At 44.1% G+C, this 16,043-nt stretch overlaps 1 protein-coding gene across 14 annotated transcripts in view; it reads right to left on the minus strand.

The window, feature by feature from the left end:
* Positions 1–16,017, minus strand: part of Cfap74 (cilia and flagella associated protein 74) — a 71,434-nt gene extending 55,417 nt beyond the window's left edge. For 3 of the 14 annotated variants that reach the window (XR_013110279.1, XR_013110280.1, XM_076933595.1), the window contains exons 1-3: positions 5,944–6,335; positions 1,448–1,511; positions 316–401 (exon numbers count right to left, since the gene is read on the minus strand). Coding sequence is in view for 10 of the 14 variants with exons in the window: in XM_076933595.1 (XP_076789710.1) it covers positions 316–382 (67 nt within the window). In the remaining 4 variants the exon portion in view is untranslated. Of the gene's footprint in view, positions 1–315; positions 402–1,447; positions 1,512–5,943; positions 6,336–15,815 lie in introns of those variants that run through there. The other 11 variants (XM_076933588.1, XM_076933589.1, XM_076933590.1 and 8 more) reach the window with 7 other exon arrangements.
* Positions 16,018–16,043: the final 26 nt, after the last annotated feature.

The following is a 16,043-nucleotide window of genomic DNA, read 5'->3' on the forward strand; positions in this document are numbered from 1 at the left end:
ATCTCATAAAACTTTGGAACATCAGAAAATTTTAAAGGAAATTCTAAAACATTCCAGAAAGGGAAAAATAGGCCACATTCAAAGGATTAAGATTTAAACTGGCATCGGTTTACTAATGATGGAAACTAGAAAAATACGAACTGCCACATTCAAAGTCTCAGCCATTATTTATTATTTTTCAACTAAAAACAATAGCAGAATTCCGTTTGAGAAATTAATTTAGAAGATGTACTTTCCCTGAAATAAAGGGTAGCCAAGAAACACACTGTCTTCCCTGTTCTGAAACAGTCTGTGCTGGGAAAAGGCCTCTATTACCATCATCCATGGTAGGAAAGTTGTCCACAAGGTCCTCATCAGAAAACTGGACAGTAGGTTCTTCCATACTGGGAGACAGAAATTAGCTGTAAAACAGTATTATAAAATATACATCAACAAGGTTATATTTTTTAAAACTTTAAAGTTTCTAATAACCTAAGGATGCAGAGACATGTACCAGTAATCAGGAAGCAGAGGAAGAGAGACATTGGAGAGTACAATGGGCTACACAATAAAACTCAAAAGTACAAAAAATTAATGATTTCTCTTATATTAATATCCATTAAGAAAGTGGATAAGCTAGAGACTAAGAAAAAATGCTCACAGAGGAGACATTGGCAAAACTTTGTATCCAGAAGACAGAGGCCCTAAATATGAACAAGGTAAAACTACAAACTTGCAAAAGGTCAAGGCTGTTTGATACATGTTGTAAACAAGATGCAGAAATGGGGAGTAAACCTGTCTGTTCACTCTCACCTAATATATATGGTCTGGGCTGCTGAGATGGTTCAGAAGGTAAGGGTGCTTGCTACCAACCCTGACAATCTTAAGTTCAGTCCCCAGGACCCGCTTGGTAGGAGACAACTGACCCCCACAAGTTGTTTTCTAACCACACATGTTGTCACATATACAAAGATTTAACAAGTACTAAAAGGATCAAATGACCCAATTTCTTCAGTGAATAATTGTTGCAGAGTGAGAGGAGAGGTGGAGATGCCTCTCAGATCACAGCCTTCAAAGGCAAACCAGCCGCATGTCCTGTGAGGATTGTGTTTGGCTCTTGATTCAAGCGGACAACCCTAAATAAGCTTCTTGGGATGGTTACTGAAAATTGGCAACAGGTGTTGGATTTTATGAAGAAATTACTATTGATTTTGTCGGAGTTTAAATGGCTTTGGGAGTTGGCTAAAAGTACAGAGGTGCCGGGCGGTGGTGGCGCACGCCTTTAATCCCAGCACTTAGGAGGCAGAGGCAGGCGGATTTTTGAGTTCGAGGCCAGCCTGGTCTACAGAGTGAGTTCCAGGACAGCCAGGGCTACACAGAGAAACCCTGTCTCGAAAAATAAAAAAATAAAAAACCAAAGCCAAACCAAACCAAACAAACAAAAAAAAGTACAGAGGTATGTACTGACGTTTTCAGAGAGAGATGAAGGTATGCCTGGTTATCTTCACAATGTGTCAGCCCAGTTGGAACAGCTGGAAGAGAAATAAAACAGCACTGATCTTGCTGATGAAAGGTGGTTGGAATCTAGGCTTCATATTATCCTTCTCCTGTGTGTGTGTGTGTGTGTGTGTGTGTGTATGTGTGTGTGCGCGCGCGCATGTGTATACTAGAAAGAGCCAACGAGGGTTTCAGATTTCCTGCAACTAGAGTTACAGGTGGTTGTAAATGGCCTCAAATTGGCACCAGGAATTAAACTTCAGTTCTTTGCAAGAGGCACGACTGCTTTTAATAGTTCGACCATATCTCCAGCCTCTTCTTATTTTTGTGATTCTGGATTTTTCTAAAAGAAAAAAATTGCAAAAGGAGGAAAAACGAGAGCAAGCAAAGGAACAGACTCAGGTTCAGACACTGGAGATGTCCCACAGTCAGTAAGTCAATTTTAAATTCTCTAAACTGCATCCAAGTCTCAGCAAGAGTCTGAACATGTGTAGGTGCCTATGTGTATCCCCTTGAGGAAAATAAATTAGAAGCTTGCCCAATGAAATTTAAAATATATGTGGAAGAACAAAGAACAATAGTATTGAAGGAGAATGAGGGGGGAGGGGAGTGTCCTGTCCTGCTGGTATTTATTCTAAAGTTACAAAGTTACAATGGTACCAGGCACAAAGAAACAGGCCTAGAAACTGGTTGCTAAGGACGGATGCCACTTAGTACAAAATCTGATGGGTCACCAGTAGAGCGGGTATATTTAGTGGGCATGTTAAGAAGCTGGACCCTTTCCTGGAAAATCAGCTCCATGCAGATTAAGAGCTCATTTCTGAAAAGTGAAACCACCAACCAAGTGGCAGTGGCCAAGACGAGTTATGACGTCAAGGTTCCTAAATAAGACACCAAACCTATTAGGTATGAGAGAAAATGCTGGTAGACTCACCTGTATTTGAATTTAAAATTTCCGATAGGTGATACCCTAAAGAGACGTGGAGCAAATCTATGGGGCAGAGGATAACCACAACCCATAGCTTAAAAGGGTTACCATCAGGCAGAAGCCTCATTACCAGGAGCTTTATAATAAGGGGCATTCAGCCAACACACGCAGGAGCCAATATTCGGTTTGCCAGCATCCCTGGCTGTACAGCTATTCTCCGAGTGTTATTTAATGGAGCCCTCAATTGAATGATAAACTATCTCATGATTATAACTTAAGAAAAGTTGAGCAGGGTGATGATAGTGCATGCCTTTAATCCCAGCCCTAGGGAGGCAGGGACAGGGGGATCTCTGAGTTCGAGGCCAGCCTGGTCTACAGATCGATCGAGTTCCAGGACAGCCAAGGCTACACAGAGAAACCCTATCTCAAAAAAACCAAAGGGAAAAAAGAGAGAGAGAGAGAGAGAGAGAGAGAGAGAGAGAGAGAGAGAAGAAAGAAAAGTTTTCAACATGATCTGAAATAAGGGAACTGCAAACCAAAGCTAGTGACCTGTCAATACATGGTCGCCAGACTTTGGAGCACAAGGACATGAAGATCTAGCAGGCATTGGAGAGGACACAGAACAGTAAAAGGCTCCACAGCAGAATGAGAACTGAAGAGCTGGAGCTTGGGAGTTCGACATTAGGAGCTAAGCATTCTACAGGAAAAAAAAAAAAAAAAAGAACAAACTGTTTGCTTTTCCTATTATTTTTTAAATAAATTACCACATATTTGGTGGCTTAAAACAGCACAAATTTATCTTATTCTAGAACAGTAGTTCTCAACCCTGTGGGTCTCAGCCCTTTGGGTGGTTGCATATCAGATATTTACATTATGGTTTATGATGGTAGCAAAATTATGGTTATAAGTATAAAGTAGCAACAAAAATAATTTTGTGGTTGTGGGTCACCGCAGCATGAGGAACTGTATTAAAGGGTCACCGAGTTAGGAAGATTGAGAACCCTACTCCAGAGGCCAGGCACCTGAGTCTCAGGAGTGTAGAGCCACGGTGTCCGCAGGTACGTGTGGAACCAGCTGGACACAAGCACTCCCATCTTGAGCAGTACTTAGGATGTTCTCCAGATAGCCCTGGCTGATTTATTTTCTCTCAGCAAAGCATGCATCGATGAGATCATTGGCATCTTATGTGAAACTCGATATCCAGACTCCGCCTCAGAGACGTCCCTGACTTCCCAGTTGAACCTTCCCTTTTTTGACAGCATCTCAATATAGTCCTGAATCCACAATCCTCCTGTCTCAACCCCCTGAAAGCCGGGGGTTACAATAATATGCCACTCTGTTCAGCTTTGATATTTGTAGCCAGTCTTTGGCTACTTTGTGGGTTCTTTTCTCCACCCTTCTCCACCCCCTAACACTAGATAGGAGAGAAAGAGGAGAGAGGGGAAAGGAAAGAGATCCCTGAATATAGTCTGGGGTTGGAAAGGGGATGATGCTACCGTTACACTACTTCCTGCTGATTAGGGGCGTGGAGTTCCTTGGGCCAAATTTGATCTTCATGTCAGGATATCTAATTTCTTGTTGTTTCTTCTTTGTGTAGGCTTGCTTAACAAACCACAACCAACAGCAGCCAATAACCAACCAACAACCCAACAACAATAAACCACCTAGCAGGACTCTAGCATTTATATATACCTCTGAAATGGCCTCAGAATTCCAAACACTCACACACTCACAGAAACCATCTGCATCTGGCAAAATCACACTCCTGCTAGAGCACGAGGCAAATCATAGTCAGCTGTGGTGGACAGTCTGAAGCAACCCTGTACCCCACACCTGGGATTAAGACAAAAATATATTCTTAAATATTTCTGTGTTTTTTTTTTTAAAGAAACCAAAACTCCCAAAATTGTCACTACAGATATTATTTTAAGATAAATAGGCACGTCACAGAAAGAGTGAGTTTGCTTTGGTTTTGAGACAGGGTTTTGCTGTGTCCATCACCACCCAGCAAGTTTGACTCTTTGCTCTACTCCACAAATACACTCTTCATTTTGACCCAAACTTTTTGACCTACACTTGGGTTCATCCGGACTGCTGCCATTCAAGCCCACACTTATAAGCTCCTGTCCCCCAACATCTGGCAGTAAACTACACATGGTATAACCCTGGATTTGTCTTTCTCTCTCTCTCTCTTTTTTTTTTCAGTCTTGAAGCACCTTGAGGCTCATCCTTATAAATTAGGAGTAGGTCATTCTGTAAGAGCAGGGCTGTGTGCACCTTCTTGGAAGCCAAGGGGGATGTGTCTACTTTCTTTGCTTTTCACTTTCTGTCTAGAGCTGGCTTCAAGCCCTGGCACCTGCCTTCATTTAATGTGTTCAAAGCTGCAGTGTCAGCTGAGCCAGTCCTACCATAGCCTTTGATGGTCGCTCTCCTGACTCCCTCTTCCACTGAGAAGACCCAAGATACTTCTTCCATCTCAAAGGAAGCTGATGAATCACCTCAGTTCCTCTTAGCTATGGAACGTCATGTTTTTACTGGTTAGAAGGACTGGCATGTTGGGTGTCTCTGGGGCCACTTTACTGCCTGCTCTAACTTTTCCTCTGAGAGGATGACCCTCTTCTTAGAGAGGGCTGCAGAAACTGTCACTTGTCACAGTAGTTTTCCAAGTTGCCATAACGAAGTACCCCAACTTGTATTCTTTACATAACAGAAATATATTCTGTCAGTCTTGAAGTTTGTCTTATTTGTTTTAAAAAACAGGGAGGGCTTCAAGCTGGGTGTGGTGGCAAAGGCCTTTTAATGCCAGCACTCGAGAGGCAGAGGTAGGTGGATCTCTGAGTTTGAGGTCAGAGGAAGTTTAAGTTTGGTCTACAGAGGAAGTTTCGGGATAGTTAGGGCCACACAGAAACCCTGTCTCAAAAACTAGTCAACCTATTAACAAAAACTGCTGTTCAAGAATAAATTTCTAATCTAAGATAAGCAAAGGTGTGTGGTTACACACAAGTAGAAGTGGGTATAATGGGTTTGTTCATAGTTGACCAAGAAAGGAGGGTACTATGTTACGGGTGAAGATAAGATTCTATTTATTGGCTTGGGAGGGCTTTTGATAATTGCTCGATAATCAACCCTTAAATTGTGCACAATTAGTTAGGCACCATGTGTCTGAAGAGAATATCCATCAGTGAGTACCTGAACAGTCCTCTCATTACTTAGCTTGGTCCTTGGCACACAGCAGACATTCATTCAGGGAGTATTTCGCTAAGCATCTTGACCCAGATGAAGGACTCATTTTATGGAAAATCAAGCCAAGGAGGCTTATCCACTGACAACGAAGGGTTCTGTATTTAAAGCCAGGCTGGAACAGCGGGATGTGACTCAGCTTGCACCAGACTGATGCCTGGCTTGTGAGCAAGATTGATTCTGCCGCTTCCTAGGCTGTGGTAATCACGTGACTCACGGCCACGTGTCCACACAGAGAAGCCACCCGCTTTCAGCGCATCCTCAGTGCAGCCCCACGGCAGAACGTCACCAGTACCCACCTTTCTGGCCAGTCCAGTGATGTCCCTCAGCGATGAGACTTCAGCAAAGGTCCCCCAGGAATGGACTGGACTGTTGTCAAACCCCCTCAGGAACGGCTCCTCGGTGGTGGTCCTTTAGCAACAGCTCCTCACAAATGACCCCTAGACAGTGTTCCCGCAACAAGATCGCCCCCCAAAAACAGATCCTCGGCGACGGTTCCTCAGCACTAGGCCCGCAGGATCAGTTCCTTAGCCTCTTGACGATGGCTTCTTAACGGCCCGACTGCCCCCCAGCCACCGTGGGTCTGAGGCTGCGTAGTTTGGGCGCGCAGCTCCATGGCAACGGAAGGCTGCGTTTGGGTAGCTGGCTCGGCTGTGGCTGCGGAGGGAGAGCCTGCGCGCAGGCGTAGAGTGCAGCAGCGGGTGTGTGTGTGTGTGTGTGTGTGTGTGTGTGTGTGTGTGTGTGTGTGTGTGTGTGTGTGTGTGTGTGTGTGAAGTGGGGGGAGCGTCGCGGAGGGCAAAGTCGGAGCTGACAGTTGCCCAGACGCATTCTCCTGGAGACTGGGGCAGGTGCTTGATTACTTGGCTAAAGCCAGTTGAAACTTGGGTCAACTTCTAACTTAAAAGACCATTTATTTACGCAAAAGTTGGAATCTCCTCCATCTCTTGGATCTGAATTCTGGCTCTCCCAGGTCCTGTGCAGCCTGTGTTGTGCCCTCTAGGTGGTGACATCTGACTCCTCTGTATAACCCACAGGATTCTTTGAATTGTGTTTGGTCGTTTAGGTTAGGTTGGCGTTGTCACTAGTCCGGGCAGGAGGTGGGCTCAACAGTGGACAGGACATGTTCCCTTTCCTCAGGGTCGCAGGGATGACTGACAACTCCTTTAGTTTTGTTTTGGAGATGGAGAACCTTCAGAATCAAGAAGTCCTCAAAAAATACAGAGGCTGTGGAAATGTCGGTGGAGATTGGTGAAGGGGTACCTCTGCACTCCCTTCAGATACTTTGCCTCTCAGAACTGTAAGCCTGAGAAATACCACTGCAATATTGTATTGGTGTGTGTGTGTGTGTGTGTGTGTGTGTAGGCGGTCTGGGGTGGGGTAGGGACTGAACCCAGGTGTTCTATAAGTTTAGAACATTGTGTATGGGAGCAATCCTCAATTGCTATGAAAAAACACTGACCCAAAGAAATTTGGAAAAGATAAGCCTGTCGGTATATAACCTCTAGCTGTGGGAGAGTGTGAACTGAACCTCCTTCCTCTGGGTTGTCCCTGATACATGGCTGAGCAGAGAGGGTTGTAAGGCAACCATATCCAATGCTAATATTTTTGGTATGAAGTGTAATCCCCACTACAGTAAAATAAGTGAAAAAAAAGGTTTTCTCTTTCATGTTGCCTCAATTATTTGTTGCAGGGACAAAACCCTGATTAACACGTGCACAGTGTTCTCTAGTGGAATCTGTTCCTCTGGTGGGCTGGCCAAGCCTGTCAGGTATACATTAGGTTTGTCTCTCTTCCACTTTTATCTCAGTATGTCGTGGAGCATAGGAGAACGCTCCACCTGGAGTTCAGTTGTATTAGTACCTACAGAGGGATCATGAGGTGGAGGTCATCAATCCAATGCTAACACCGTTGTGAAATCTGGTGTTGCCTTGGTAGTTGGTGGGAGCCTGATCTCTCACAGTGAGAGCAAAAGACAAGCAATGCCAGAACAGGAGTAAGCTCAGGAATGATGATGTCTCTGTTGAACAGGCTTACCAAAAACCACAGTCCTAACCCGTGGACCAGTGCCTGGGCCTGTGGGGTGGGCACTCACTGATGTCCTTGTGTCCTTGAGTGTACAGCTGTCCAGAACCTTCTGAAATGGCTTCAGATCATTCCAAGGTAGCTTCTGCCTTACTAGGAAGACAGAGTACCCCAAAATGTTCATGAAGGCACAGTACTGGTTTCCCCTGAAGGGACAACAAGATTCCCTTTTGTACCTTATTTTATCCCCTCTCCTGGTTGCCACAAGGGCAACAAGGGGCAAGATACTTTCTAGCTAACTAATAAGTAAAATCCATGGGGCTGCTGACTTGTACTGAACTCCCACGGCCCAACCGACCAGATCAAACTGGAGCCATTCACATATCACCACAAAGAGCAAGGTGTTTATTTGACATAAGAAACTGGAAGAACAATGTGATAACCGAGGAATTTCACAAGCATCAAGGCAAATAAACCAGGAAATGTTGCACCAAGACATATAATAAGCAAACAGATAGAGATAAGATATAAATTAAAACTCCTTAAAACACCCAAAGGAAAGGCCCAATTTTACAGAGTGCACCAAGCCACAATCCAAGGGAGAGGCATCCTGGAAACACTGAGGAGAATAAGCAAAGGACAGATTGACAGGCACACCAATAACCTAAGGACAGACAGACAGGCAGTCCAATAACCTAAGGACAGACAGACAGACAGTCCAATAACTTAAGGACAGATTGACAGGCAATCCAATAACCTAAGGACAGATTGACAGGCAATCCAATAACCTAAAGACAGACAGACAGGCAGTCCAATAACCTAAGGACAGACTGACAGGCACACCAATAACCTAGCTATCTATATCCTAGGAAGCTGGTTGTTGGAAATGAACACAATGTTGTGGCATGCAAACCATTGACAGTAAAGTTGTTTTGTTTAAAAAATAATAGTTGGGCAGACGGTGTAGTTCAGTTAACAGAGTGCTTGCCTAGCATGCACAAGACCTTCTGTTTAATCTCCAACACTGTAAAAACCAGGAGTGGCACATATTATTTATCCCAGCACTTAGGAGACAGAAAGGAGGATCAGAAGTTCTTCATTATTCTTAGTTACGTAGTGAGTTTAAGGACAGCCTGGGCTACATGAGACCTTATCTCAAAAAGCATAAATCTAAAAAGTGTGTGTGAGTGTGTGCGCACATGCGCACACATTCTCGAGTGCATATGCTCTCGAATTCAGAGGTTATGAGTGTTTTCTCAGAGAACCTAAGTTTGGTTCTCTGCATTCACACTGGGTAGCTTACAGCTGCCTATAACTTTAGCACCAGATTTGGACACACCATCTGGTCTCTGAGGGCACTCACACAGACATGGCATATCCACACACAGACATACACACGTATGTATAAATAAAAATTACAAATTAAAAATAAATTAGGGCCTATAGAGATGGCTCAGAGGTCAAGCGCACTGGTTGCTCTTTCAGAAGTCCTGAGTTCAATTCTCAGAACCCAGTTATCACAATCATCTGTAATGGGATCTGACGCCCTCTTCTGGTGTGTCTGAAGACAGCTACAATGTATTTATATACATAAAATAAATAAGTAAATCTTTAAAAAAAAAACTTAGGGCCTATAGAGATGACTCAGAGGTCAAGAGCACCTGCTGCTCCACCAGAGGATCACAATTAAGTTCCCAACACCCAAGTCAGTAGCTCAAAATGGTCTGTAATTCCAGTTCCAGGAGATCTGATGCCTTCTTCTGGGCTCTGAAGGGACCTAAACACTCTCTCTCTCTCTCTCTCTCTCTCTCTCTCTCTCTCTCTCTCTCTCACACACACACACACACTTTTTAAAATAAAATGTTAAGGAAAAATAAATTTATTTTTAGATTTATTATTTTTATTTTGTGTGTGTGTTTTGCCTGTATGTATGTACGTATGTATGTATGTATGTATGTATGTGAGCTACATGCATGCCTGGTGCCTTCAGAGGTGAGAAGATGGTATCAGGTTGCCTAAAACTGGAGTCACAAATGTCTGTAAGTCACCATGTGGGCCCTGGGAACTGAATCTAGGGTTGTCGGGGTTTTTTGTTTTTGTTTTTGTTTTTGTTTTTTTTAAATAAGAGCAACAAAGGCCCTTAAGTGCTGAACCATACATATCTCTAGCCCCTAAAATAAATAATAAAAAATGAAGATGGATGGACAGTTTAACTTGGTGTGCAACAACCATATATAGCATGTGTAGGGACCTAGGTTCCACCCCCTGTGCTGCAAAACATACAAATAAGTATATGAAAAGAATAAAGGAGACTTTCTGTTACTTTTCTCTTATCTAGAACAACTTTTTAAAAACTTAACCAAATACACGAGACAATAACAGTTCTCAAGTTACCGGCCATCAGGTCATGACCTTGGAGATGGGAAGTGGGTGAGGGAGTCTATCTTAATCATTTTTATGTTGCCATGACAAAACACCATGATAAAGGCAACTTATAAAAGAGAGCTTTTAGTTTGTGCCTCACGGTTCCAGAGGGCTTGAGTCCATGACCAAAAATGGTGGGAGCATGGCAGCAGGCAGACCAGGGGCTGGAGAGTAGCTGGGAACTCATATTTGACCCAGAGAAAAGGAGCTCTGCAGATAACCCGAGTCAGGGACACGCCTCCTCTAAAAAGGCCACACCTCCTCTTTCTTCCCAAAGAATTCCACCCAATGGGAACCAAGCATTCAAATATAGAACCCCCGTGGGAGCAATTCTCAGTTAGAACACCACAGAACCCTCAGAAGATGCCAACTTCTACCAAGGAAAGTGCCAAGGCCATGCTCAAGGCAAGAGAGCAGCAATAAAGGAAAACAGATAATGTGGATTATTTAATAAAGACAAAATTTCTGGGCAAGCAGGGCAGCGGTGGCATGAGCCTTTAATCTCAGCTCGGGAGACAGAGGTAGGAGAATCTCTGGGTCTAGGTCAGCCTGGTCTACAGAGTGAATTCCAAGACAGTTAGGGATATGCAGAGAAACCCTGTCTGGAAAACAAACAAACAAACAAACAACAACAAGCAAACTCTGGGCCTGCAAAAGTGACTGAAATGGAAACTAAATAGAGAAGCCCCAGACTGGGTAAAAATATCTGTAAAACATCTATCTGAAACATAACTACTCAGTTCAAAAAAATAGACGGCAAATAACCTCATTATTTTACTTGGTAAGAAATTAAAAGTAAACACCGAATAGGTACTCAGCGCCTTAGTCATTGCAAAATTTCTCATTATATCTGTAACGAGATACTGCTGCATAGCTTTACATTGGTCCACATTACAGATTTGCAATGTTAAGTGTCAGTGAGGAGTCGAGGCAACATGGGGCCTCACACATCTCTAGGCGGTAGCTCTAAATGGTACAGCCACTTTGGAGAGCAGATTGGAAGCCTCTTATAAATTAAGCATCCGTTCCCCTAAAACCCAACAATCCTACACCTACATATTTATCCAAAAGAAATGAAAACATATGTCCACTCGAAGACTTGCACTTGAATGTTCAAAGCACTTTTACTCAGCCTGACGACTGCCAACAGGTGGGAAGTTGAACAATTAAAGTACATTCAGGGCAACGCAGCTCAGCAATAAAAATACTGCTGATGGCCAGGCATGGTGGTGTACACCTTAAATCCCAGCTCTCAGGAGGCAAAGGCAGGCAGCTTTCTGTGAGTAAGGGTAAGAAGCTATCGTGTCCCCAACCCTCCCCCCACAGCACCCATCCAAAATGCTGATGCATGCAGCCACAAATGTTTGTCTGTTCCCAGTTCTGCAGTCACCTATCACCTGAGATTCAGGGGGCTCAAGGTAATTCAGGCATTACCCACTTTGAAGCTCCATGAAAGAAGGGGACAGGATTCAGTTCCTCTATCTGGGGACTAGGGCCGATCTTACTCCCGGCTATGAGTATCTCAAAGCTGCCCTCGTTTTTCTGGTCTGCCATCTGTCAGCTCACGATGAGTATGAGGTATTCTTCATCGAAGAATGGAAACACCAGATGTGCCTGCAAGCCCATGGTTTTTGTGACCAGGGTGATTCCTTTACACCCCAGGGATATCACTGGATCCAGATCCTATAAAGGGAAGCAGGTTCTAGGAACCAGAGGCAGGATCAAACTTTGGAAGGTTACCTACACCAGGATCATACTGTGTGACTCCATTTATAAAGTATGAAAAAAAATGACAGAAATCCTACTTTACTCTTTTTTAGGCAGCATCTTGTTATCTAAACTAGAAGGCCTGTAACATGCTAACGTAGCCCAGTTGGGTCTTGAAGTTCTCCTGCCTCAGTCTGCCGAGCGCTAGGATTACAGATATTCTCAACCGTGCATAGCTAGCAAACCTTCATTGACTTGTTAGACTAGCACGCATAATCAAAGAATCCAGGTCCAGGAGTCAGGTCAATGGTAAGCCTTTCTCACAAGGGCAGCTACAGAAGTTCCAGTCTGACCCCTTGTACATTAACTCTGGTATAGGATCTTCTTAGCAGCTGTTTTTAGGAGTTTTGTGACACAGATCCACTCATGCTAACATCTAGGGTAGAGCTTTTCTCATTGGTTGACAGCTCTTTGGTTAGAAATGTTAATTTGTGTCCAACATTTTCTATCATGTGAAATACTTCAATATGTCACTTTCAAAACAGAGTCTGAGAGTAGAATTTGGACTTCTCTACATTAAATTCAAATAGTGATACTTTGATTGTCTGTCTTGATCCAGGTAAAAACAGATGTTCTAAATGTCCCGGGTAACTCTTCAGTGGGGCATGGTATTGAGATTACTGAGGAAAAGATAACTAAACCCTTTTCTGAATGGACTGCATGCTTCCTTTGAGCAGCCTGTGAAGTTTGGTCTGCTCCAAGTATTTTGCATTTGATCCTTTCTGCCAGGTTTCCCTTGCTTATCCACCCGAACAACTCTATCTGAAAGCCACAGGTTTATAATAAATAAATAAATAAATAAGATTAATAATTATTCTCTAGGCTCAATGAATCTCTATTTAGATCACTGTCATTTTTCTGTATTGGGTAAATTTTCCCCAGGAAACTAGCAAAGCGACTTTATAAATGCATCAGGCAAAGATTTTAAATTTAGCCAATTGTCATTTCCTCTTGCAGGCTGTGTGACTCACCTCCACCTCCTGGGGCCAACCTGCTGCAGTAATGGGCTTAGGCCAGCTCCCCTGCCCAGACCTCACATTTGTACCAGCCCTTCCCATGTGCTGTGTGTGCAGATAAAGTGACCGTCCAAATCCAAGGCAAAGAAAACTGCAGGCCAGTCATATGATTAGTATGGTTAGAAGACCATACCTCTGTGGCTTTGTCAGTGCCACATGGGGCTTTGCTCTCCATGCATAAACTTAGGATCTGATGGCTGCCCTGGGGCTGCCCACAGAGGAAGAATTTCCAACCCTTTAACTCTCCTTCTCAGACCCACATCAGGAAAACAACACGCCTCTCTCCCCGGAATGAAGAGGCAGCAGCCATTGCCTCGATCAATCATCCAACATTAGAGTCTACCCAACGGAAAAGCCAGAGTTTTGCATGTCAAACAAGTAGTAGTGGTTGTGTATTAGTGATCTCATTTCTCTGATGAAATACCTCACAGGACAATTTAAGGAAGAAAGAGTTTATTTTAGCTCACAGTTTAAAGGTGTAGTCCACCACTGTGGAGGAAGCATGGGAGAAAGAACAGTGGGATCAGAGGGAGGTGCTGGTCACATTGTATCTGCAATCAGGAAGAAGCAGAGACTCTCTCAAAGGTACATCTCATAGGCCATTCCTAATCTAGTCAAGTTGACAGTGAAAATGAGCCATGGACACAGGCCACTGAAGAATGCATAGCTCTGTGGATATATGAGTAGGCTTGAAGTCCTGCATTCATTTCCCCTATTGCTATTGTTTAAAGTTTTATGTATTTCAATTTTATTGTGCACGAATATTTGCATGCATGTATGCAAGTGTACTGTGCATGCCTAGTGCCCAAGAAGATCAGAAGAGGGTTGTTGATCCCCTGGAACTAGTTTGGGAGATGTGGATACTGGGTCTCAAACCCAGCTACTCTACAACTGTAGCAACTGTTGCAGTGCAGTGGTGGTTGCATGCCTTTAATCCCAGCACATGAGAGGTAGAGGCAGGCAAATCTCTGTGAGTTCCAGGTTAGTCTGGTCTACAGAGCACATTCCAGCACAGCCAGTGCCACACACAGAAACTCTAAGACAGAAACTTTGTCTCAAAAAAAAAAAAAAAAAAAAAGTACCAACTGCTATGAACCACTGAGCCATCTCCCCAGCCCTACTGCTGTTCTATCAGGGTTAGCAGGTCCCCTAATACATCCTCTAGGTGAACCAATACTAGAAAGGGGGCTTCTTTAGGTATTTGGAAAAGAGCACACACCTCTGAGAAGGATGGCCTTTCTGTGATAAACGCCTTGTGGTGGTAGGCAGTGAGGGGGACTCTCCCTCAGAGCAAGAATAGGAGTGGGTGGAGAGAGTACAAGAACATTCTGTAGTGTCTGCAGAGGAAGAAGCAGGCCAGGCATGTTAGAAACAGCCTAAGAGGGCTGGAGAGGTGGCTCAGAGGTTTAACGCACTGACTGGGCTTCCAGAGGTCCTGAGTTCAACTCCCAGCAACCACATGGTGGCTCACAACCATCTGTAATGTGATCTTGGAGCCCTCTTCTGGCGTGCAGACAGAACACTGTACATAATAAACAAACCAAGAAAGAAAGAAAGAAAGAAAGAAAGAGAGAGAGAGAGAGAGAGAGAGAGAGAGAGAGAGAAAGGAAGGAAGAAAAGAAGGTCCTAAGTCCATGCAGGACCAAGGTTCTGTTTCCTGGCCTTGGGTGAGTCAGTTCCATAGATGTCTTTCCTGATTGCCTGAGTAGAACCCAGGTGAGAGGTAAAGACAGACCCATAACTAGTATTCAAAATGTATACATACAACCTATACATGTATATGTATAGGAAGGAACCAAAGCTCAGAAACTACTCAGAAATATTGCTAGAGACAAAATTTTTGAAAACTTGCAATATTAGGACCAGATGAATGGCCAGGAGTTCAGAGTCATCCTTGGTATATAGCAAGTTCAAAGCCAACCTGGACTACATCAGACCCTGTCTGAAAAATGAAAGCAAAACAATAAAAATATCTAAGGAGTCCTTTGTGCTAGAAGCTCTTTTTCTTCACACTCAACTGGCCAGTGGCCAGGCATCCCCAGGGGACTTATGTCACCTGGGCATAGGACATTCTTGCTATGTTGATTAGGCAGTATCTAAACTCCTGATCTTCTGCTTCACTCTCTGAAGCAGCTGTAACTCCAAGTGTTCACCAACTGGTAGGTGGAATCTGCTCATTTTAAAGTGTTTTCTATGATCCCAGGCATCCAGTAAGGCCAGTGATTGAGGCTGAACAGTGGCTAAAGCTTGTGATTAGCTTTTAAACGGAATCCTCCAAAACTTTTTACTCAAAAGAATTAAAACGGAAGATGTGCCCCGGGAAAAGCACACTAATTGGTTATCCAATACCAAATGGTCAGCCCTGAGAACAAAATACAAAGTAACGTTATGTAGACAGAGCTGGTTATATTTAGGAATATATATATATGTCTGTAGCAACAATTAATGGAAAAAGAGGCCATGAATTTGAAAGAGAGAAAAGAATGGTAATATACAGGAGACACTGGAGGGAGGAAAGGGGGAAATGATAGAATTGTAATTTCAAAAATAAAAAAAGACAATTTTAAAAATATAAAAGATGTGTGAGTCTTCTGCTCTCCTATGAAGGAGTAATGTCAGCGTTGTCAGCAGGACCTGTCCTAGTTGGTGTGGATAGGTAAGATGGGACCTGACCATCCAGACTCAGGTATCAGTATCCTCTCTTGTCCAGTAGGGTTTTCAGCGCAGATCAGAGAGGTAGTCAGTGGTACCTACCAGCTTTCTCTCTCATGAGGGAGGCTGTTCAGATGGAGGGTATCCAGGGAGTGGGATGTGGGGAGGTGTCTTTTCCCTGACAGAGTGGATGGTGGCTTCATGAACACTCCCTGCCTAGACAAGCCAAGCCTGAGACCCTCACAAACCTCTCAAGCAAGCAGGACCTCAGGGATGAGGTTTTGCACTACCTGCATAAGGGAGTCCACACAAGTCTTCTGTCCTGGCCAGGCAGACACGTGGAGGAACCTGTTTGCAGACAGCAAGGGCCACAGCTGGAGGAGGGTCTCGGCCGCCTGACTTCTGACAGCAATGGAGAGGACGCTGTGCGCTAGGCTCTGGGAGCGCAGCGGAGCTTCCACCGGGTGCTATGCGGTGCGCAGAAGCCTCCCGCGTGCGGCGGGGCGTGCGAGCGGGGG

Source organism: Arvicanthis niloticus, chromosome 5 (assembly GCF_011762505.2).
Source record: "Arvicanthis niloticus isolate mArvNil1 chromosome 5, mArvNil1.pat.X, whole genome shotgun sequence".
Taxonomy (NCBI): domain Eukaryota; kingdom Metazoa; phylum Chordata; class Mammalia; order Rodentia; family Muridae; genus Arvicanthis; species Arvicanthis niloticus.